The 24376-nt window shown below is 34.2% G+C and overlaps 1 protein-coding gene and 1 non-coding gene across 2 annotated transcripts in view; one reads left to right on the plus strand and one right to left on the minus strand.

Moving 5' to 3' along the window:
• Positions 1–24376, plus strand: part of LOC115515708 (unconventional myosin-IXa-like) — a 210074-nt gene that overhangs the window by 21372 nt on the left and 164326 nt on the right. The window contains exons 6-9 of the mRNA XM_030317786.1: positions 2662–2796; positions 11718–11839; positions 16762–16903; positions 22850–23045. Coding sequence (XP_030173646.1) covers positions 2662–2796; positions 11718–11839; positions 16762–16903; positions 22850–23045 — 595 coding nt within the window. The remainder of the gene's footprint in view (positions 1–2661; positions 2797–11717; positions 11840–16761; positions 16904–22849; positions 23046–24376) is intronic.
• LOC115517344 lies at positions 10722–10828 on the minus strand. Its single transcript, XR_003969808.1, has one exon. It is a non-coding gene; the product is annotated as a U6 spliceosomal RNA (small nuclear RNA).

Here is a 24376-nt window from a genome sequence, read left to right on the forward strand (position 1 = left end):
TCCTGTTCAAGGAAACTACTGTTCTGTTGTCTTTCCAGACCTTTTTCTTATGTACATTTCTATGGATATAGACTATACAGAGTTGCTTTTCAACATAAAAATAGAATTATGCTATCTGTATTGTATCTAACTTGTATTTTTTTACCTGGTATGTCTTGAAATATATCTGGACCTTATTATTTTTAATAACTTTGTAATATTATATAGTATGTATACCTGTATACCATAAATTTCCCCATAATAATGTTGCCTTTTTTTATTGTTAGAAATGATGGTGTAACAAATATTCTTTGTGCACATTTCTCTAGGATAAAATCCTTAAAGTAAATTGCTGGATTAAAGAATATACATTTTCAATTTTTGGTAGCTACTGCTAAATTGCTTTTCAAAAAAGACTACACTCCACTGGTAGTGTATGAAACTGCCTGTTTCCCTACACCTTTACTCATATTGGATATTATCAGTCATTTCATCTGTGCATCTGATTAGGAGGAGTATCCCATTTTATTGTCTGTTTTTTCAATGATAGATTAAAATTGAGCATCTTCTCATGTTTTTTCATTATTTCATTATATATTTTGCCTTTTTGTTACTCCTTTTTTGGAGTCATTGTGGATATTGCAGAGACTTATAGTTTGATACATATTACAAATATTTTCTCTTAACTTTTATGTTTTATTTATGTTATATATCTGGGCCTGTATTTTTTTTTTTTTTCTTTTTAGAGAGCCAGTGGCCAGGAGGTAGGGAGAGGGAGAAGGAGAGAAGGGGAGGGAGAGAATCTTAAGCAGGCTCCACACCCAGGGTAGGAGTTCAATGCTGGACTCAGTCTCACAACCCTGAGATCATGACATGAACCAAAATCAAGAGTCGGATGCACAACTGACTGAACCACTTAGGTGCCCCTGGCCCATATGTTTTAAGTTTTTGTGCAGTTAATTCTGTCATTCTTTTCCCTTATTTTCCAGAGTTGTATTTATTTTTCTTACATAAGAATGCATCTTTCACCCCAAGATTATAAAAATATTTATTCTCATACTTCTAGAATTTAATTTTTTATATTCAGGTTATTTATCTGGTTGGAATTTATTTATTTATGTATTTTTTAAGATTTTATTTTTAAGTAATCTCTACACCCAATGTGGGCTCAACCTCAACCCTGAGATTAAGAGTCACCTGCTCCACCAACTGAGCCAGCCAGGTGCCCTTGGAATTTATTTTTCAATATGGTAGATTTTAGATATTTAAATTATTTTAAATCCATTTTTATTTCTCAGCAACTTTATGGAATAGTCTGCATATTCAGGGTAATTAAAAATATCATCTTTATTACTTAATTCTCCTGTCTTAAATGTGTAATTGCTTTTATATTAACTTTTTGTGATTTGAGTAAGCCCACAGCCATAAAATTAATTGTAATAGTTATCTAATTTACCAAATTGACATATTTTTAAAGTTCATTACTTTCACTGTTTTTCATAAGGGCTTAGAATCAAAGAAAATACTTTTTTTTAAGAGAGAGAGAGAGAGCATGAGTAAGGGAGAGGGGCAGAGGGGAAGACAGAGAATCTTAAGCAGGCTCCATGCTCAGCGCTGAGCCTAGTGCAGGGCTCGATCCCATGACCCTGGGATCATGACCTGGGCCAAAATCAAGAGTCGGACACTCAGCTGACTGAGCCACTCAGTTACCCCAAAGGAAATATTCTTAATGGAGAATTAAATAAATCTCTCACTATTTATCACTCATGACATTAGTTTGCCCAGTGGTTCTCTTAGCAGTGGTGGAGAAAAATTGTTTTCATTTAACCAAAATTGTCTTGCAACTCTATTTTAAGAATGAGGTGAGGTGGTGAGAAAAATGTTGGTTTGGGGGCATTAGAGCTGAATCCCTATTATCCATAGTAAGAAGTTAGAATATAATTTGTAGAAATAAAATATCAAGACATAGATGAATGAGCACTTGTATACTGTACTCTACTATTTTATACCAAATAGCTAAAAGATTTGAGTGTGTGGATTTTAGGGAGCAGAAGTTGACATTGAAGAAGGGATTGCTATTTTTTGTTACAACCTTTTAGAACTTTTTAACATCATGAACCTTGTATAATTTTTTTGATGAAAACTAAAATTTGAAAAAACCATATTCTGATACCCAGCTTCATTTTTAGTTTGCACAAGGCTGATGAACATACTTCTTAGTTTGGTTTGTGAAGCAGAATTCTGTTAGGCTTTAGAAGTCAAAATAGTGGAACTTGCATGGTGTTCTTTGCATAAACATGAATAATCACGAGCAGCCTAGCTTTAGGTTATTTTTTTACTTCCCCATTGGTGGTTCTTTCTATTTCCTTGTCTCTTGGAGTTTAGGAATTTCTGAGATTGAGGTAACAGGTCACTAACCCTGCTTCAAGCATTTCTGTAAAGTAATCAATGTATTACATGTGTTAAAATTTTGTATGTATTTTTATAATGGGGATAAAAAGAAAAAAAATGAAGATAAAGAGAACTAAGATGCCCTTTATTTTGTGGAATATTTTGGTTGAACATTGGCCCCCCAGAATTTCCTCTCCACTGCTCTAGAAGAACTTTGAGCATTTTGTTACTTATTTTGTGAATATTATTTATGAAATAAATTTGAGCATTATTTTTTTTCCTGTTTTATAGACTTTGTCCATTGGTGTTCTTGATATTTTTGGGTTTGAAGATTATGAAAATAATAGCTTTGAACAGTTCTGTATTAATTTTGCTAATGAACGTTTACAACACTACTTCAATCAGCATATCTTTAAATTGGAGCAAGTGAGTACCTAAATTGCATGTATGCTTGTCTTAACCACTTAACCTTCACTCACGTGTATACACATAACATTTTTGAGTCATAGTTACAGGCATTTTAAGTCTTGTACTTTCATGCAGATATTACAGTCTTCACATAAGTGTCAGCAAATTAATACTCAGAGCATAGTTTTTGAGCCATATGATACAGGGTTTCCTATTTTTTTTTATAAACCTCAAGTAGATTCAATAATATGTGCTTGCTTAAGTATACCTTTCAATATAAAGATGCTTGGGTTTGGTTTGGTTTGGTTTGGGTTTCTCTTGATTTTTAATTGTTGCCATGTGCTTGGTCAATTTGTGTAATGCTAAATATGCTTGTTTGATTGCTTTGGTCTCTTAGTTTCAATGCAGTTGCTTGCTTTGGTCTCTTATTTCTTTATCTGTGGGGTGGAGGAGCTTATTAATAGAATCTTGAATCAATTTAGAGTATGGATACAGAGAAATGGGATAGTTTACAGAGACCAAAATAGGTAACTAGATATTTCTTGTGAAACACTCAAATTGATTTAGAGTTGAAAGTGCGATCCATCAGTTTCCCTGAGAATACTTAGAATAAATACAGGGTCAGAGAAAACGTGGTCTCTTTCTCCAAGCCAGATTTCAAGTTAGTAACGAGTTGAGTTGTGGCCAACAATTTCAGTTTGTATAGGAAGATACAAGCAGAAGCAGGGTTCACTTTGAAATGCTGAAGAAATGAAATGGACAAGAGGATGACAACACGTCTACAAAACAGAAAAAAAGAATCTTTCTTTCATTGAGGCTTTTTACATTGGGTCCTAGCTTTAAGCATATTTACCTTCTTAAAGGGTTAGGACAGTTGCACAAGCAGCACTAGTCCTGGCCATCTTGATGGTGCTTAAAATGTTTAGCATATTCAACCTTTTAGCTAGACTCTCTGATGGAGCTGTTAAAAGATAGTACAGTATTATTTGTTACAATGTTAGCTAACATTTATGTAGTACTTACTATTTATCAGGCAGGTACTATTTTTATTCTAGTTGTGCAGATGATACCTAAGCCTAGTATTCAAACCTTAACACTCTGGCTCTATAATTCTTGCTTTTAAAAAGCTGAGCTGGGATTGATCTACTAGACTCAGTCTAGTGTTCTTTTTACTAGATCATGCTAAATTAGTTTTTAAATGGATATATGTATTGGAGGGGTAGAGAAATGTGTTTTGTTGACTGTGTGCTGTATTTTACAAAGCAAAGCGTCAGTTGCTCTCTGGATCATTAAACAGAAGAGTAAGTAAATTGCTTTTGAAGAAAAAAGGTATTCTCTCACAATTATTGAAATTATTCTTACCTTTTCTAGAAGTGTAGGTTAGACATGGAGGAGCCACAAGAAATACTTTGACTAGAAACATGTGTAAAAACATGCCTCACAGTTCATGGAAAATGTTTTTGGGACTACTTGGCTGGGGGTGATCTTTATGTATTTGCTACTCTGAATATCATAGTTTTGGGCAATGTGGTGGAATTATGGATCAGAAGATTTAGATTCAAAGATACAGCTTTTTCCTTTCAATTTTTAATATTCCCTTCTGTAATTTAGTGTAATGGGTATACTTTTGCTATAATTTATAGAAAGTTTGGAGACCTTACACCTCTTTGCCATCTCATCTATTTTATTCTTCCTTTCTCTCCCTTCTTAGGTTTTTCCACTTAAAATGGATTTGCTGGGCCATAAGAGATTTAAGGCAGATTAAATATTGAGTGTTTTGTTGATTTGTGTATCATTGGTACCTAGAATAAGATGGGTACACAGTGACTGTTTGTTAAATTCAATTGAATACAACATCAGTTAAGTAAATAAAATTTGTTGAAAATGAGGATAGAAGTAAAAAGCTATCAAATAAGCTTAGGGAGTAAACATCTGTACTGAAGTAAATTTTGTCTAAAAATTGTGTATGGACACATAGGATGGGAGACAGGTATAATAACTGCCCTGTAGGATGGTAAGTGTGTAAATAAGGTAGAAGGTTAAAGTAGTGATATAAAGGATGAAGTTGATTAGAACTTCATGAAAGTCTACAAACATTTCCCAGGGGTGATTCAGGAATATAGTTTTGAATAGAAGATTGAGTTTACCAGATTGTCAATGGGGAAAAGATATTTTAAACAAAGGTAACAATCTCTTTAAAACTGTGAGGCATAAAACAGCATGGCACTTTAGAGGAACTGAAAATAGTTCAGTGTAAGCTAAAATACAGGATATAAGGATAGAGACAGGGAGGAAGATTAGTTTATGAAATAAAGGGTCATATACTTGTGAGCTTTATATGTCATGCAGAGAAGATTGGAATTTTTCTTTTGGAAAATTAGGAGCTATTTGAAGTATATTTAGCAGAGGATTTGAACTGTTTAAGATAGACTGGTTGGTGGAAGTGAAATGGAGGGAAGGACGTAATCCTTGAGTTAAAGTAGTGTGAGTGTGATTCTGAGTTCTGAATCAAGTTATATGTAAAGATAATATGGAGTAGGAGACCAGAAAAAGTTTCTGTGATTTGAAAATATACTTACAGTTGTCATTTATAATACTCTTCTCTTATTTCCATTACTTGCTCAGAATTATCCTTGAAGTCATTGGCTCATCACTAAATTGAATAACAGTTGTGTGTCATGCATTGTGCTAGCCACTGAAGACAGCAAATTTAGAGCACAGGGATCTTATCTGAGGAATTTATAATCTAGAGAGTTTTTCTCATCTCTGTCGCTTCTGGGGATATCAAACTAGGAAATTTGCCTTTGTAGAACACCTAAAAAAAATGAACAAAATATATTTAAAGGCATTGAGTTACATTTAAATAAGTGATATTCTACAGGGCTTATTATATCTGCAAGAGGGAAACCCAGAGAGACGAGACCAGCATTTTTGGACAGCTTTGCCTCTAAAGATATTTTTCTATTCTGGTAGAGGGCTGCCCAGCTTAAGAATCTGAGAAGCTGAACAGAGTTTCTTCAGATTTAAGAACAAGGAAGATACTCCTGGTAATTCCTACAGGCTTTATGCTTGAGACCTTAAGGATTATGTCTTAGAAGTAAAGATAAACCAGAAATAGATCATGCATCATAGGGACTGAAGCCCAGTTTAAGATATTCTTAGTTCCAGTTTGGTTAAAAGAGTATAGAATTCCTAATGTTCTCAGCCACGTGCAAAGAGCAAATTCACTCTCCAGTGGAGGAAGAGATCATCCTAGTGCTAAAATTATCTGTATGATTTTTCATATACAGGAATAAGAATTCAGTTTTTTTAACTGAGAATTCTTTTTTTAAAAACATACAAGGAGAGAAACCAACATGAATAAAAAACAAGAGAATGAATAGATTATTCCACAGGAGATCCAGGAAATGATGTTATCCGACATGATCTTTAAAGTAATAATGGTTTCAAGAAATTTTTTTTAAAAGCAATATTTTTATTGAAGAACTACAAAGAGATCCCAAGTTTAGGAAAATCTAGAACTAAAAGGGAGAGTGAAATTAAGAACATAATGATAGTTTTTAACAGTTAGATATAGCTTAAGAAAAGGTTAGTGATTTGGAAGATAGGCCAGAAGAAGATACCTAGTCTGATGAAAAAATAAAATACAAGTAATAAAAGGGACATATGGGGTACAGTGAAAAGGTTTAACATAAGTGTAAGAGGAATTCTGGAAAGATGTATGTGAGGAAAGAGAGAATATGGTAGGTGCTATATTTGAAAAGATAATGGTTGAGAATTTTTCCAAAACTCAAAACAAAAAACAAAAAAAATCCAGTAAGTGCACATTTGAAAAACTCTAAGAATTCAAAGCATGGCAAGTATAAAGACAGTCATATAGTAAACCAAAGACAAAAAATCTGAGAGGCAGTGAGGGGTTGAGGGCCAGGCATTAAATGCCAAGGGATAGAAGATTTTTTTTTCTCCCTCTGTTAAACATTGTTAAGTAAAGATATGTATTATGATTTTAGGATAACCACCAAATAATAAATGAATATAAAATTGTCAAGTTAATATAGGGAACAAGTAAAAACTCCAGCAATCCAAAAGAAAGCAAGAAAGAAGAAAGAAGCAGGACAGATAGCATATGGTAAAATGGCTGATTTAATCCCACAATTATCAGTGATTGTGTTAAATATACATGGATTTATTACTCCAAGTAGAAGTGAAATAGTGTCATACTAGATATAAAACAAAGGTAAATTGCTGCCTATAAGAGAGATTCTTTAAATATAAACATATTAAAAAGTTAAAAATAAAAGGATGGAAAAAGCTTTAATAAACCTGAACAAAAAAGAGCTAGTAGGTAAGTATATTAATATCATGCTTTAAGCATTGCCGGAGATCAAAAAGAATATTTGATAATGCAAAAGGACGAGTTCATCAGGAAGTATACAATTCTAAATTTATAGGTTACTGATAACATAAATTCAAAGTATATAAAACAAAAATTAAAAGTAAAAAAGAAACATGTAACAGACCTTCCTGAATAGCTAACAGAATAAGCACACAAAAGAAAAAAACAGTCAGGGTATAGACTATTTAAAGCACCCAGAGGATGTGGCAGATGCTTTTGTGGGTGCTCAGCCCTTCTTGCCTTTAGGTTTGAATGCCAGTTTACTTGGGCCTGTATCAAATAAGGATATAGAACGTTTTTTGTTTTTATTTTTGTTTTACTTTTGGATATGGAAGATTTTTAAAGCAAATACTTATTTGACATGTATAGTTAACTAACTGCAAATTTACAAAATGTATAAAATCTGTCCTTGTACTGGACCATAATAACAAAGGTCAAGTTTTGGGATTGAAATCACACACATTTTAGTACCATACAGAAATTATGCCCGAAACCAACAACCAAAAGATAACTGGAAAATACTTTTATGGGTAAAAATTAAGAAACGTCCTTCTGCATAGACTAGAAGTTGAAGAAAATAGAAAATATATTGAACTGAGTGAGCATGTTGCATACTAAAACTTGTGGGATGTAACCAAAGGTGTATTTAGAGGAAAATTTTATAGCTGTTAGAAGATTTTAAGATTGAAGAGCGATGATAAAAGTACCCCTCCCAACAAATTGGAAAAAGATATAAAGGAAGTATAAACCAAAGGAAAGTATAAAGAAATAATAAAGATAAAAGAGGAAATTATTAAATAAGAGTGAAAACAAATATGCCATGGAGGAAGATCAACAAAGTCAAAAGTAATATATTGAAATGATGAATTAAGACCCCTCAGAGGGGTGCCTGGGTGGCTCAGTCAGTTAAGCGTCCTACTTCAGCTCAGGTGGTGATCTCACGGTTCATGGGTTTGAGCCCTGCATCAGGCTCTGTGTTGACAGTTCAGAGCCTGAAGCCTGCTTCGGATTCCGTGTCTCCCTCTCACTGCTCCTCCCCCGCTTGCACTCTGTCTCTCTCAAAAATAAATAAAAACATTAAAAATGTTTAAAAAAAAAACCCTCAGAAATTCATCCAAGGGAGTGACAGAAAAAGAGAGGGATATAAATAATCAGAATTCCAGTTTATAAAGAGGACATCACCATGGATCCTACACACATTAAAAAGATAATAGGGTACACTAAACAACTTTATGTCCATAAGTAGACTTGTCAAATGATATGAAAAAAAAATTTCAAAACTGACACAGAAGAAATGCAAAATCTGATTCTTATAACTATGAAAAAATTTCAATATGTAATTGAAAGCCTTTCCATAAAGAACATTGTAAGCCACATTGGCTCCAGTAGTAAATTCTGCCAATACTGAAAAAATTAGTATCAGTTTGACATAAATTCTTCTGTGGAGTAGAAAAAGAGACAATTCACAGTGCGTTTGAGGGGCCCAAGATCTGTCCAGATCCAGATCTGTCAAGGATATTATTAGAAGTGGAAATTAAAGTGAATTTCACTCATAAACATAGATTCAAAAATTTTAAACAAATATTATCAAATGAAATCCAGCAAGATACACAAAAGGATAATATAGAACTAAGTGGAGTTTTTTCCTGGTGTGTGTTACATCTAATCATCAATTGATTTAATTCATCTATAAACAAAACAAGAAAAAAAAACTTATGGTGATCTCACTAAAAGTATAAAAATCAATTGATAAAATTACATAACCATTCATGTTAAAAAAAAGTCCTTAGCAAATTAATTGTAGAGGGCATTTACAAAAACCTATAGTTAATATTATACTTAATGGAAATAGGCTGAATGCTTTCCCCTAAGGCATCTCCTAAGGGAGTTTTCCTCAGAGTTTTTTATTATGAATGTAGGCATGTGAGGACATCCAAATGGACTGACTGTAAACATAAGAAAAGATTTTTCACTTATTATCAGGGAATTAAAATGAAAACCACAGTCAGATACCCCTATGCATTCATCAGAATGACTATAATGAAACAGACTGATAATACAAGTATTAGAGATACTGTGCATGGGGGAAAGTCCCATTTACAGGTGGTGGTTACATAAATTAGTACATCTGCTTTAGCAAGCTGTTTGGCAGTATCTGCTGAGGTTATATATGTGTAGTTTATAAGCCTGTGTTTTCACTCTCAAAATGCATATACACATACCAAAAGTTTTGTGCGTAAATGTTAACAATGGTTAAAAACTAGAAATAACTGTAATGTCTATCAGTAGTGTAGTGGGTGAATAAATTGTATGTAAATACTTTACAGCCAATCAAAAGACAGGGTATCAGAATGGATAAAAAAATCAAGGTCCATCTATATCCTACTTACAAGAGACTCACTTTAGACCTAAAGACACCTACAGATTCAAAGTGAGGGGATGGAGAGCCATATATCACGCTACATGTTAATGGATGTCAAAAGAAAGCTGGAGTAGCCATATTTATATCAAACTAGATTTTAAAACAAAGACCGTAACAGATGGAGAAGGGCATTATATCATAATTATGGGGTGCCTCCATCAGGAAGATCTAACAGTTGTAAATATTTATGTCCCCAACTAGGGATCATCCAGGTATTTACATCAATTAGTAACAAAAATAAACAAACTTACTGATAATACCATTAAAGTAGGAGACTTTAAAACCCCACTTACAACAATGGACAGATCATCTAAGCAAAAATAAACAAGGAAACAATGGCTTTGATGACACACTGGACCAGATGGACTTAACAGATATACTGAGAACATTTCATCCTAAAGCAGCAAAATACACATGCTTATCAAGTGCACATGGAACATTCTCCAGAAAAGATCACATACTCGGTCACAAATCAGCCCTCCGCAGGTACAAAAAGATCGAGATTATACCATGCATATTTTCAGATCACAACACTATGAAACTTGAAGTCAACCCCAAGAAAAGATTTGGAAAGCCCTCAATATATGGAGGTTAGATAACATCCTACTAAAAATGAATGGGTTAACCAGGAAATTAAATAATTTTTTTTAATGTTTATTTTTGAGAGAGTGAGAGAGAGAGCACAAGCAGGGGAGTGGCAGAGACAGAGGGAGACACAGAATCCAAAGTAGGCTCCAGGCTCTGAGCTGTCAGCACAGAGCCTGACGCAGGGCTTAAACCCACAAACCATGAGGTCATGACCTGAGCCGAAGTCGGATGCTTAACTGACTGAGCCATCTAGGCACCCCTGTATGGTTCTATTTATATTTGTAAACATATGAATCTTAACAGTGGTATGAAAAGTTAGGAAAATGGTTAAATTTGGCAAGGGCGTCTGAATTGTAATTGGGAAGAGGAGATGGGAAGGATTTTGGACTGCTATTAATGTGTGTAAGAATCCATATGTTCCTGTTAGGTAGTGTGCTTGTTAACCATGCTACAAAAGAGAAGAAACAGAATCATACAACTCCTTAGGGGTGACCTTCATTTAGCAATTACTTCCTTGTGAAATTATTAATTAAAAGGAAATAATAAATTATCTTTTCAGATTTGCATGTCATCCTTGCACATGCGCCATGCTAATCTTCTCTGTATCATTCGAATTTTAGTATGTGTGCTGCTGAAGTGAGCATAAGCATATGCCTTTCCCAATTAGCATAACTATCACTTATGCACTACCATTCTTCTTTACAGGTTAATAATAATAATAATAATACCCAAAGAATGATAAAAATCACAAAATCACCAATTTGCAAAACCACCATATTTGCAGAGAAGTGTGTGAATGTTAACAGTGTATTTCCTTGGTGCCTAAATACTGCTGTGTAGAAACTTATTCGGGGGCCTCATTTTGAAAAACAGTTTAAAAGCAAATATTTCCCAGTATAGAGAAAAAGTTAAAACCAATAGGGGCTTAATGACATCGTTTTAGTTGCTCAAGGCCTGCGCTTTGACTTTTTTAAGTCTTGAAATTTGAAACTTTTTTTTTAACGTATTGTAGGAGTTCCCCCCCCCCCCCAACTCCACCAAGGGTTTTATTTTACCAAAGTACAGTGTGTATGAATTCCAGATGATATCAGTGATCACTGTAGGTGATGTTTTTTTTTCTTTTCCCAGACATTGCTTCATTAAATTCATTGTTGATAATCCAACAAATACTCAGTTCTTTTTGATGATTTAGGGTAATGTGGGAGAAATTAGGCTTCTTCATTTTGCATTTTTCCTTAGTGCAGTCCACAGATAAGGTGGCTAAAACAAATTCAGCCCTAAATTTTCACCTGAGTGGTATTACAAATAGCATTCTAACAAAAAAATTTGGTTACATGTATGTTTTAATGAAAACAGACATAGACTGTATGAAGGTTTTATACCACCGAAATTAAACATTCTTCTATTGTGTAGATTAGCAATTTAAAAAAGAAAAGTTTAGAAAGTTCTTTTAAGCCTGGCAAAAGCTTTCCAGTCTTTATTATATACCAATTATTTTCTGCGAGATGAATAAATTATGAATTTATTTCCTAGGAGGAGTATAGAACTGAAGGTATCAGCTGGCATAATATAGATTATATTGATAATACCTGTTGCATCAATCTTATTAGCAAGAAACCAACAGGACTACTCCATCTTTTGGATGAAGAAAGCAAGTGAGTATGATTCTTTCAATTTTGCTGTTGGCCATTTGGGATTTTCATGTCTTTTTATTAACTGTGAAGTTTTCTTCTTACATAATGAAATAATGTGCCAAAGTTTCTCTTGTATGCATTTTATTATGTGTGTGTGTTTCTAGGAAAATTGGATGCACTTCAGCATTGAATGCATTCTTTCCTTGAGTTTTTCCAGATTTCTTCTACTGAGTTTCTTTGACGTTAAATTTGTTAGCATATTTTTTGTTGTTTTCCATGTTCTTCTCTTCCTGAATTGGGTTTTATATAAGATATGTTTGTAGTTTTCATGTTTATCAGCAAAGAATATCATGATAGATTAGTGATGTCTGTCACAGCTGTGCAAGTGTAAATAGCAATATAGGCCAAGTGTTTGGCATCCTTTTTACCACTGTGTAGCATACCAAACTTATATATAAGCTTCAGAAATAAAACTTCATATAGCATCCTCCACAGTGTTTTCAGTGCTCTATAAGATATTATCTAAAGTAAAATTATCTTATGAGATGGCAAATCTAGAACTGGAGAAACTGAAGTGATGGGGAGTATTTAAGTTTTCTGTCACTCTTCAGTAAAATGTTTAGTAATTAGGTCACCTGATGTCTAGCTTAACATTATACCCATTGAACTAAGATCTAAAATATTGGGAATTCACTATCATAGGTGGGATGACTATACATCATCAGGCTTGAATAGGACAATCTGAAGTTTATGCCTGTTGTCCAGTTTAGTTATTAAAGGTGCCTACTTTTACTTACAGATACCCTGGTTTGTATGGTAGGTTGTAGGTTACGCTACTAATATGCCATAAACATTCAGAATTGCTATCTACCAATCTCATGGTCTTTAGATTGAGCCTGTGTCAGCCTCCAGGCTGAGCGTGTAACTTGTTAGGGATTCTCTATCCTCCTGTCTCTGCCTCTCTCCTGCAACTACGTGTTCTCTCTCTCAAGATAAACATTAAAAAAAAAAAAAAAAAAGAATTGATACCCAAAAATATAAAGTAATACAGCAGATTGCAAAATAAATTGAAAAGGAGAATGTTACCAGTTACATCTTCCTACTTTATCACTAGTCTGTTTCCATTAATTTAAATGAATTAAAATACAATTAACACAAAAATATTTTATATCCAAAGTTGCGTAAAAGTTTTTTGTATTGCTCTATATGTCCTGAAACATATACTATCTTTTATAAAATTGTAAGGTCAGTGGTTCTTAGCTGTGCTCACATACCTTACCTCTGGTGTATTTTATTTTGGAAAGCTTCATAGGTGATTATGATATTCGGTGTTGAGAACTACTGTGGTTGATGTTAAAATGGAGTTCTTTTTTTGAGGTATTTTATGATAACAAAAAGAACAAAGTGTAAGCAATTCTAGAAAAAGATTTTACAGGTATCAAATGATGGATTTGAGATTCAGATACTCCAGATATTTCTAACTAATTAGCTTGTGCTTTTAAGTATTGTCCTATAAAGCTTCTTCATAATGCTCAGGCTGTACAGTCAGAATTTCAAGGTTGCATTCCATCTCTATTAACTGCCTTTGGCAAATCTCTGAATGTTCTTGGTCATTGTTTTTTTTTTCATGTAAAAAGCAGATGATGATGAGAAATGATAATGCTTTGTGCTATATATCTTAAGGTGGTTGTAAGTAGCAGTTGAGATAGTGTATAATTAAAACATGGGAGAAAAGGGTTGTTGCCTGGCCTATCATTCTTTACTCAAAATATTTTGAGTTCATATCTTACTTTACAAAGACTGTATTTTCCTGGTCAGTTGCTACCTCCCATAGATATAAATATTACCCAATAAGAGACTGTCAACTCTTTGCCATTACTCAAAAGTTCCTGGGTGTAAGCCATGTGGCCAGAAATTACAGAGAGACAGATTTTGGCTCAATGTAAGGAAGAACTTACTAGTCAGTAGAGCTGATTAGCAGCTGCTTTATAAAGTAATAAAATTTCCCCAAATCATAATTATTTTGCATCATCTGTAGTTGGGAGACTGGACTGAATAACCTCTTAATTGTCCCTTCAGCTATACTTCTATATTCAGTCCTCCACAAAATTTTTTTATAAACCCTAGTATAATTTTCTTCATTCCTATATCAGTCCTGTTGTTCTTACCTCCTTTTGTAAATGGACCACTTTGTCTCTATGCGTTAACATCCCAGAAGATGCAAAGGCATGAAATGTTTTCTCTCTGCCAAAATGGGTTGAAAACAGTCACATTTAAGAAGAGCTATTTGAGGACCACTTTATAAAGTAGTTTTCTTCTAAGAACTGTTTTGTTCTATAGGGAGCGTATAACTTGAAATCTATCCTTAGTGGTGTTTCTCCTTCATTCAGTGTTATTTTACTGCTTTAGGTGAATGGGTTTGAAGTCAGAAGTCTTGTTTAATTTTGTCTTGCTATCTCTGGGCTGTTTGACCTGGGCAAGTTATTTAAGCTTGATTGTAAAGGATGCAGTGCGAAGTTTAGAAAGAAGGAGTAGAATAAGCAAAGTTAGGTATGAGCAGGATGTCAGGAGTGTTACCAGTCTTTCCTACAGTATTCAAAGTGTGATCTGTTGATGGCAGGACTCGCAGCACCTTGAAGCTTGTTAGAAATGCAGAATCTGAGACTTCGACCCCAGACTCTTAACAAAATGAAGTTAAGATCAGAGCATTCATTTAGGACAGCATTTCATGAGTCTTGCCTGCCCATAAGAATTACCTGGAGAACTTGGAAGTAGTACTGATCATCACCACCCTAGGGTCAGTTCAGTAGAATCACAGGAATGGGGTCTAGCCCTTGGTATTTTTGCAAGCTAAAGACACAGAGAGGCACTAAGGCTATCCTGGCAGATAGCCTTTGGGGAACACTAGATGGAAGAGCTTTGACATGCACAATAATGTATGATATTTGTCTCTGTTCCAAGCTCTTTTGCTTGATATTGTAGTGTGTATCCATAGGTGTGTATTGAATGCAGGAAATATGGAGAGCTTCCCTTTCTATCTTTCCTTGTTTGGAATAAAAACTGTTTTCATGTATGTTTTCCTTTGAAAAAATTTTTTCTCCATTTGAAAGTAGGAAAAAAATCATAAGCTTTTTGATTACCCAGGGGATTATCCAGAGACCATGAGGTGTGAGTATCCTTTCTGAAGAAAAGCATCCTGTGCTGTGGATAGCGAAGCATTAAGTTTGCAGAGTTTGAGTTTGTCTAGGGTTAGGAGCTTGGATTCTGTCTCTTTGCCTTGGTGATCCATAAGTTTTCCTGAGTAGGGGAGGCACATGATTAAAGCAGTATTCTAGGAAAATTTGTTATTTTGGTTTGGTGACTTGAAACAAAGTTTAAAGTCACTGACACTTGTAGAGGCTGTTGCTGTACTCTCTGTTTGAAATTGTAAGAGTTATAGTTCATTCTAGAATGGCTTTAGAGTTCTAGAATGGACAGGAAGAGGTGGATGGTGGAGATGTTTTGAGGAAGGGTTGGTATTGAATGCAAAAGCAGGCCTAGGTGGATAGAAAAATGGCAGTGTTGGCAACTTAAGAAATGAGGTGACATTTATGTCCTTCCTATAGGATGCCAGCTAGTGTTAGATGTTTTTACTAGTTTTATTTGATTCTGCTAACACTGTGATACCTCATTGTACTCATTTGTGGAAGCTAGCTGGTTCTTGAAGCTTACTGAAGGTCACTGACAGAACTGGTAATCTAAACAATGACTAACACCAAAGGCCATTCTCCTTCTTCATTTTAATACATTTACATAATTATTTTCGTTATAATTTTGGAATCATTTTTACACATTAGATTTTGTATTCATCATCTTTACAACCTCATGTCACATTATTTCTCATTACTTCAGCTACTATTAAATGAAACTATTCTCTGGAAGATACTTGCTTTTTCCGTTTTGTCAGTGATATTTCCTTTATTAAGAAACTCCACCTTTAACATTTAGCTCATAATTGCCTCCTGTATCTTCGTTAAACCTTTCCATTATTTCCAATCACTAGTGATTTTTTCCTCTTCTGAACTTTTATATTCTTGTATTTGCTATCATGTATTTATTTCTTTTTCTTTTTTTTTTTAAATTTAATGTTTATTTATTTTTGAAAGAAGAGAGAGAGAGAGTACGAGTGAGGGAGAGGCAGAGAGAGAGGGAGACACAGAATTTGAAGCAGGCTCCAGGCTCTGAACTGTCAGCACAGAGCCTGATGCAGGGCTTGAACTCACGAACTCACGAACTTATGAACCGCAAGATCATGACCTGAGCCAAAGTCAGACGCTTAACCGACTGAGCCACCCAGGTGCCCCTATCATGTAATTATTTTTAATAGGTATCATTTGAATGATCCCTAGATATGAAATGCTCATCAGTGAGTATAAACCCATTGATGTATATTTGAAATAATAATAGATATAGTATAAAATTATATAGTAACTGGTATAGGTATGAAAATTGCTACTTAATTTATATATCAAGAAATAGGAAAACAGAAAATGACTTATGGATTTAAAGGATCTATCAAAACTGGGAGATCATTTTGTTTTGGGAAGTTCTTGGCCCCAAACAGTGGATCATTTGAGTTTTATTTGGTGAGTTTAATGGTAGTGTCACACAATGCAACCTAAGCTAAAAGTTTAAAGACTTGAGTTTATTTCTCAGTTCTGCTACTTGCCAAGTGTGAGTTTGGGCAAATCATGAATTTTGATCCCTCATCTATAAAACATCAATCCTTGTTACATTCACTTTTTAGCTTGTTTATAAGAATCAGATTAGAGAATATAATTTGCTCTTTGTAATTTGCTAAATGTGTTAGATGGCAATGTAATTATAAGGGTTTTTTTTTTTTTTTTTAAGATTATTAACTGTTGCATCTTTCTTTAGTATTTTTGCTTTTGTTTTTAATTCAGCTTTCCACAGGCTACAAATCAAACATTGCTAGATAAATTTAAGCATCAACATGAAGAGAATTCTTACATTGAATTTCCAGCTGTGATGGAGCCTGCTTTCATTATAAAGCATTATGCCGGGAAAGTAAAATATGGGGTAAAGGTCAGTAAATTTCTCATTAAAATGCCTTCAGGGTAAAAGTGTGTTTACTGTATTATCATTCCTGTCACACTGCTTTCTTTGTAGTTTATGGAAGCTCTTGATCAGTAACAATTAGAGACATTTTGTAAGAATACTACTAACCCTCGTATCCTACCTTGCAATATATTACTGTCTTATGTGATATTTTTCTTGGCTTCTTCCTATAGATAAACTTGATATCAGTCCCTTCAAATAGTTTTTTGAATATAAAAGAATAGGTAGCATAAATATCTCTTAAACCCACTATTTCATTAAGTGGTTTGATGAATTTTTCTCTTCCCTACATCCATGAAGCTTGACAGAAGATTTTGTCTTCGTGCACCATTAGGTATTTGTGAGCTTGCATTCCTAATGCATATATTGAAACTCTTAACTCCTGCAGAGGGGAACCTTCATAATTGTGTCCATTTCCTGTTTGTAATTAGTGAGCCCATTACCCTTCAACCACTTGATGTTTAAGCCTACCATTTAAGATAATTTCCCAGGCAAGGCAGTGATGTTTTGGAGAAAAGTGGAGCAATAAGCTTTCTCTTGGGTCTTGAGATTAGAGTCACAACTGAGATCACTCATTCATTCATCAATGATTCACTTATTTAGGAAGTGTTTGTTAAATACAGGCTATGTGTCAGACACTGTCCCTGGTGTTTGGAGTGGCTTAGTGATAAACTAGACAGACCTGTTCTTGGCTCAGTATGTGTGTGTGTGTGTGTGTGTGTGTGTGTGTGTGTGTGTGTGTGTGTTTGTGTGTAATATAGATAAATGGGTATTGCTATAAATAAATGAATGAGTTCTATGAGAGATAGTAGTCAAATAGTGGATTTTGAATTTGGAGATCCATGAATACCTCTCTGAAAACTTAAATATTGAGAGTTAACCTGAAACAAGCATTACCTTGGTGAGGAGTTGAGATGATGAATATTCTAGGACATGAGGTGGGAAAGAATTAGTATGTTAAAATAATTGAAAACAGGCTAGTGTTACTAGATTATGGTAAGCAAGGGAGATAGTGGCATGAAATGAATTTAGAGAACGGACAGCAAGTTAATTCATAGCTTTTAGGACAAGTTAAAGGTGTTTGTTTTTTGTTGAACTTATTATGGGGAGCAATAAAAAGATTTTAAACAGGATGTGATTCGTGTTTTTTAAAGATTGCTTTGATTCCTTTGAGGAGAAGGCATAGCAGAGGATGAGAGAAGAAGCTGGGAGATCAGTTAGGAGCTTTTTTAAATAGTTGAGGTGAAATGTTAAGGTAAACTGAACCACCAGGGTGACAGTAGAGATGTAGGAGATCTAGATGATTAAGAAAAAATTTTGGAAGTGTAATCAGTAAAACCTGATTGATTTATTCTAACCTAACAGATAGGTTGAAAGTAAGTGACTTCTGACTGTAACTGATGGGTGAATTTGAGGTGCTGTTTCCTGAGATGGAAAAGACAGGAAGGAACAGATTTTAGAACAAACATAAAGAATAACAGAATAGGGGTGCCTGGGTGGCTCAGTTGGTTAAGCACCTGACTTCGGCTTAGGTTATGATCTCACAGTTCGTGAGTTCAAGTGCTGCGTGGGGCTCTGTGCTGACAGCTCAGAGCCTGGAACCTACTTGGGATTCTGTGTCTCCCTCTCTCTCTGTCCCTCCCCTGCTCACACTCTGTCTCTAAAAATAAATAAATATTGAAAAAAAAAAAAAAAAGGAGTAACAGAATTGAGTGGTGGCTACCAGGGCTGGGGATGGAGGAATTGAGATGTTGGACAAAGGATACAGACTTGTAGTTAGAAGATGAATAAGTTCTGGAGCCCTGATGCACAGCATTGCAATTATAATTAACATTGTAATAATAGCATTGTCTTCAAAGTTGTTAAGAGACTAGATTTTAGATGGTCTCACCATAGAAAAGAAATGATAAATTAAATGACCTGATGGAAGTGTTAAGTAATGCTATAGTGGTAATCATACTGCAGTGTACAAATGTATCAAATTAACATATTACATACCTTAAACATTACATGTCAGTTTTATCTTATGTAAAAAAAAAGATTTTAAAAATACAGTTTAGAACAAAAACCAGAAATCTTGAGCTATATATAGTGAGGTGCATAAAATACATAAATCTAAAGTGTACAGATTTCTATCAGGCCCCTCCCCAGCTCATTCTCCCCCACTTAGAGGTAACCACTATCCTCATTTTTTATCCTTTGTTTTACTTGTTATTATCAGATAGGTTGAAATTAAAAGTATGGAGAAATATATACCACACAAACCCTAACTAAAAGAAAGCTGATGTATAATTATATTATTATCAAAGTAGACTTTAAAGCAAGAAGTATTACTAAAGATAAAGAGGCACATTTCATAACAATAAAAGGGGCCAGTTTGACAGGAAGACACAATCATCAAAAGTTGCATGTACCTAATGATTTGATTCAGTACATAAAAAGCAAAGTGAGAACAAAAGTAGAACTAGAAAAATCCATCTGGTTGTAGATTTTTATACATATCTCTTAGTAACAGAATAAGCAGACACAAAATCAGTAAAAACAGAAAAATTGAAAAGCAGTGTTAAAAACTGACCTGCTTGGTATATTATAAGGATAAGTAGGCAGTCTTGGGGTGTTCAGAAATTAAGCACAGTCCTTCTATGTAACCCATGAGTCAAAAAAGAAATTACAATATAATACTAAGTTCAAACTGAGCATGAATGAAAATACAACATATCAAAATTTGCAGATTTGATAGTAATTGGTAGGATGCATTTAAAGCAGTGATTTATAACTTTAAATGCATATATTAGGAAGAATGGTTGAAAGTAATTAACGTTCCATTTCAAGAAACTAAAAAAAGAACAGGAAATTAACCCTACTCCTCCAAATTAGAAGGAAATAATAAAGGGAAGATCAGAAATCAACGCAGTAGAGAACAAACATACAAGAGAGAAATTACCAAAGCCAAAAATTAGTTTCTTTTAATTTTTTTTTTCAACGTTTTATTTATTTTTGGGACAGAGAGAGACAGAGCATGAACGGGGGAGGGTCAGAGAGAGAGGGAGACACAGAATCGGAAACAGGCTCCAGGCTCTGAGCCATCAGCCCAGAGCCTGACACAGGGCTCGAACTCACGGACCGCGAGATCGTGACCTGGCTGAAGTCAGACGCTTAACCAACTGCGCCACCCAGGCGCCCCAAAAATTAGTTTCTTAAAAAGATAACAGAAAATAATCTAAGTAAAAGGTAATAGAAAATAACTGATAACAGAAAAATATTTAAAAATTACAAATATCAGAAAAAAAGAGGACTTAACTACATACTCAACAGATATTAAAAAGATCTGAACATATTTTGCCAATAAACTTGTTAACATGAAAATGGAAAATTCCGTGGAAAACACACATCATCAAAACTGACACTAAAAATACAGGCAAACCCGGGATTCCCACTTCTGTTAAACAGTTTAAATCAGTAGTTTAAATCTTTCCCACAAAGGAAATTCCAGGCCCACATGATTTTACTGGTGAATGCTTACAAACATTTAAGTAATACTAGTCTTGCTCATTCTCTTTCAAGTTTAAGATCCCTTTAAGATGTATAAGTGGATCTCAAACAAGAAAGATCTGAGATAGAAATACAGATTTGGGCCTCATCATATAGATAGTGTTTAAGGTCATTATTATGGTTGAGATCAATCACCTTACATCAGATAAGAATTTCAAAAATGGAACCAGCAGTAGGGACTGAGAATGCACAGCACAAAAGGTAAGTAGTAAATCACAAGATGTGTTGTTACAGAAACCAAGAAGAAAATGTCAAGAATGATATGATCAGTTTGTGAATTGTACTTAGAAATCTGGAACTCTGAAGACATATGAGACCATTGCATTTGAAAATGAAGGTCTCCCATCAATATTTAACAGTCATCATGGAAAAGATTTCTAGAATTTTATGTCGTACCATATAGTTATTAATAGGATGGGATGGTCTTTGGTATAGAACAGACTAGTGTTTCAGTTCCTGTAGTTTGACCTTCTTTATCTTTCTATTTACTTATCAGTAAAGTATGGTTTATAATTATTCTGTGTTATTAAGTACTTGTTAGAATTGAATAAGTTATGTATAGTCCTTAACTTAGTGCCTGGCATCTTGTCTCCCATTGTAGGTATTAGCTGCTGCTGGTGGTGGTGGTGATTTGAATTTGTAAATTCTAACTCAGTTTTACTAACTTTTATAATATATACTTTTGCTCAAAAGATGGTTAGGGGAAAGCCAAGGACCAAGATTTCTGGCTTGTTTTCCCTCTTCTATTCTCAAGAGAACAAAGAACAGGAAAAGAAACCCCTAAAAGTTAATAGGATGAGTCCAAACTGCCTTCTAGAAAACATCATACTAGGCGTGCTCCTCGTAGAAGTCTGAGTTAGAGCTATTCTGTGAAGTTGCACCAACTCCAGGTGATTTACTCACCAAGTTTTAATCCTTTAATCTGGGTGTTTTGGACTATACATATCAGTCTAGAACCTTCTTCCATGAGTATAAGCTTTTTGTCCTCTTTATCTTTGTGTGGAGTGTTTTAACCCATTTTCTTCTGATATTCCCTCTGACCTCCATTGGCAGGTGGTTTTTACTGCCTGTTTATGCTCTTTAGGTAATACTATCCTGCTTTAAAAAACTCTGTGGATAATGATATCCATATGTATTTTCTGAAGTCTGTATAGGATTCGTAGATGCATATATTCATCTGCCTACTTGATGTCTGTATGCAGACATAGTACAGTGGTTATGAGTGGTTGTCTTTGAATCCCTGTTCTACTTACTGTGTGATAGGGACCAAGATAGTTAACCTCTCTGTGACTGAGATTCTTCATCTATAAAATAGGAATAATAGTAATATTCTCTATCTTAAGGAGTTGTTAGGTGGATGAAATGAGCTTAAATGAGATAGCACATGTAAAATGCTCAGAGGAGTGCCATGTACATAATAACCATTCAATAAATGTTACTTACTGCTATCTTTATCCTCACCATCTCAGACTTCACTTGTACAAAACTAATCTCTTGGTCTCATTTCCTTTCCCTAAACCTTCTCTTTTCTCTGTGCTTATCCATATCAATATGGCACCTCTATCCACCTAGTTACTTAAACCCAAAATATAGGTGTTACGCTTATTCCCTCATTTTCTCACTGGGGCCTAATCCACCAGCAAATTACCAGCCTTACTTCCAAAACATATCCCAAATGCAATAACTATTTTCTCTTTACAGTATTACCACCAATGTAGTCTAAAGTCACAATTAGTTCTTACCTGGAATATTGTAGTAGCTGTTCTCCTTTTTTTAATTCTTTGCACAAATTCATTCCCTCTGCAACATCCAGTGTTGTTTATAAAACAACGTTTAGCTTATGTCATTAGCCTTCCATTGGCTTTCCTTTACACTTGAATAAAACCCAAACTCCCAACTCAGGCTCACGTAACCTATTTATTTGCCAAATCTTCCACCACTCTCACCCTTGCCCAGAATGCTCCAGCCCCTGGTTTTACTGCTTATCTCCTAACTTGTCCAGTTCATCACCACCTATGGGTAGTAGGTGTTCCTTTGCTTAGAACACTGTTCCTTGTCTTATGTCTGCCTCCTTTTTATTGTTCAACTCTCTGGCCATTTTATATAATACCCCTTCAGAGAGGCTCAATGTTTAACAAGCTGCAATAAAATAATTGAATATTCACTCTAAATGAAATGTATTATAGAATTCAGTAGTTTTAGGGTTGGATGGGACTTTATAGAAGGTATCTGATCCAGTTAGCTACCTAGAACAGAAATCACTTCTATAGTCCTTATTTAGCCACTTTCCAGACATGTCACCCATTGTCTTCTTGGTTTAATATTTTTTTCAGAAATAACATTGGTACTTTTTTCATGTAGGATTTCCGGGAAAAAAATACAGATCATATGCGCCCTGACATTGTAGCTCTTCTAAGAAGTAGCAAGAATGCATTTATCTCTGGGATGATTGGAATTGATCCTGTAGCGGTTTTCCGATGGGCAGTTCTCAGAGCTTTTTTCAGAGCCATGGTTGCTTTCAGGGAAGCTGGGAAAAGACACGTTCAGAGAAAAACTGGTAAGCAGTAGATATTAGTATTCTACCATATTTCATCTTTTAATTTTTTACCTTTTTAAAATAGAGATATCATAATTTTGTTCTCTTCTGTTTTCTTACCATATCCTAACATCATTTTCAGATCTTATTAGTTCTAGTGAACTTTATATGATTAAGTGGATATATGGTGTTTGTGTGTATATATGTGTTGGTACATTTTTATTAATAAATCCTGAGAGGAGTAATGTATGTAAGACACCTGGTATTTAATAGGCATTTAGTAAAACATTGGTAAAATTTTTAAACAAAAAAACAAAATGATACTTACCATTATTTATATAGAATTAAATATTGATACCTTTTTCTATTTTCTTCTTAGGCCATAGTTTTTACTCCAAATGAAACATAATTTAATGTGGAAGAATAAATCAGGAGATAGAAAAATTGGGATAGAGGTAGGGTAGTCTAGTTAGAGATAACCTGGCTTCAGTAATCAGTCAAGTGTCATTTCTTCTCTTGAAGAAGGTTTTGTGACTATTTGAAGAAGTTTTTCTTCAAAATATTGCCTTCAAAATTGTGGGGTAAAGTCAGATAATAATGATACATATAAAATATCTGTTTACAAATGTTAAATTTCTTTTCTTCCCACTCTTTAGTTCATTGAATTTTACTTTGAAATTTAGAAATGAATGAAGCAGGATACTTTTTCTGTGTCTTTTCCCCTTAAATCATAAAATGCCATATTTCACATTCTGTGGGAGGACATCTTCATAAGCACTAGCCACTTAATGGAAACCACACTGTTGCTTGCTGTAGCTCTAGCCTTAGATAGACCATTGCTGCATAGTGAGGATTTTCTAATATATATGTAGTGATTTAAAATAAGTTTTTCTGCCCAGAGAAGCTTCAGTAGAAGTTCTCTAGGACACATCTGTGCTTTCAGGACCCCCAGACTTAAATATATGGCTTTTTGGTATGTGTACTAGCAGTAAAACTTTTAGGTTCAGCTTTTATATATTTCAGGTGAATACACATATTTGGGAGATTGTATTTCTAAAATGAGAGAAAAATGCTAATTGAGCTTAGCTTCTGTTTTTCAAATTATAATATGTGCAAACTGGCCTTTGTAGGTAGAGAGAAATACAGTTTTTTGGAAAATAAAAGGAATATCTTAAACCTGCTTTGTCTTTTACAAAATTATTTCTAAGAGGCTCTCTTTGAAAAAAGCTTTAAGGAAAGATTTTTTTTCCTTTAAGATATGTTCTTATTTATTACAATGGATTTATTAATTTTGAAAATTTTAAAAATGGTAAGTATCCTGCTAAGGTATAACTAAGCGAAGAAACTTTTCT

The sequence above is a fragment of the Lynx canadensis genome, chromosome B3 (assembly GCF_007474595.2).
Source record: "Lynx canadensis isolate LIC74 chromosome B3, mLynCan4.pri.v2, whole genome shotgun sequence".
NCBI lineage: Eukaryota > Metazoa > Chordata > Mammalia > Carnivora > Felidae > Lynx > Lynx canadensis.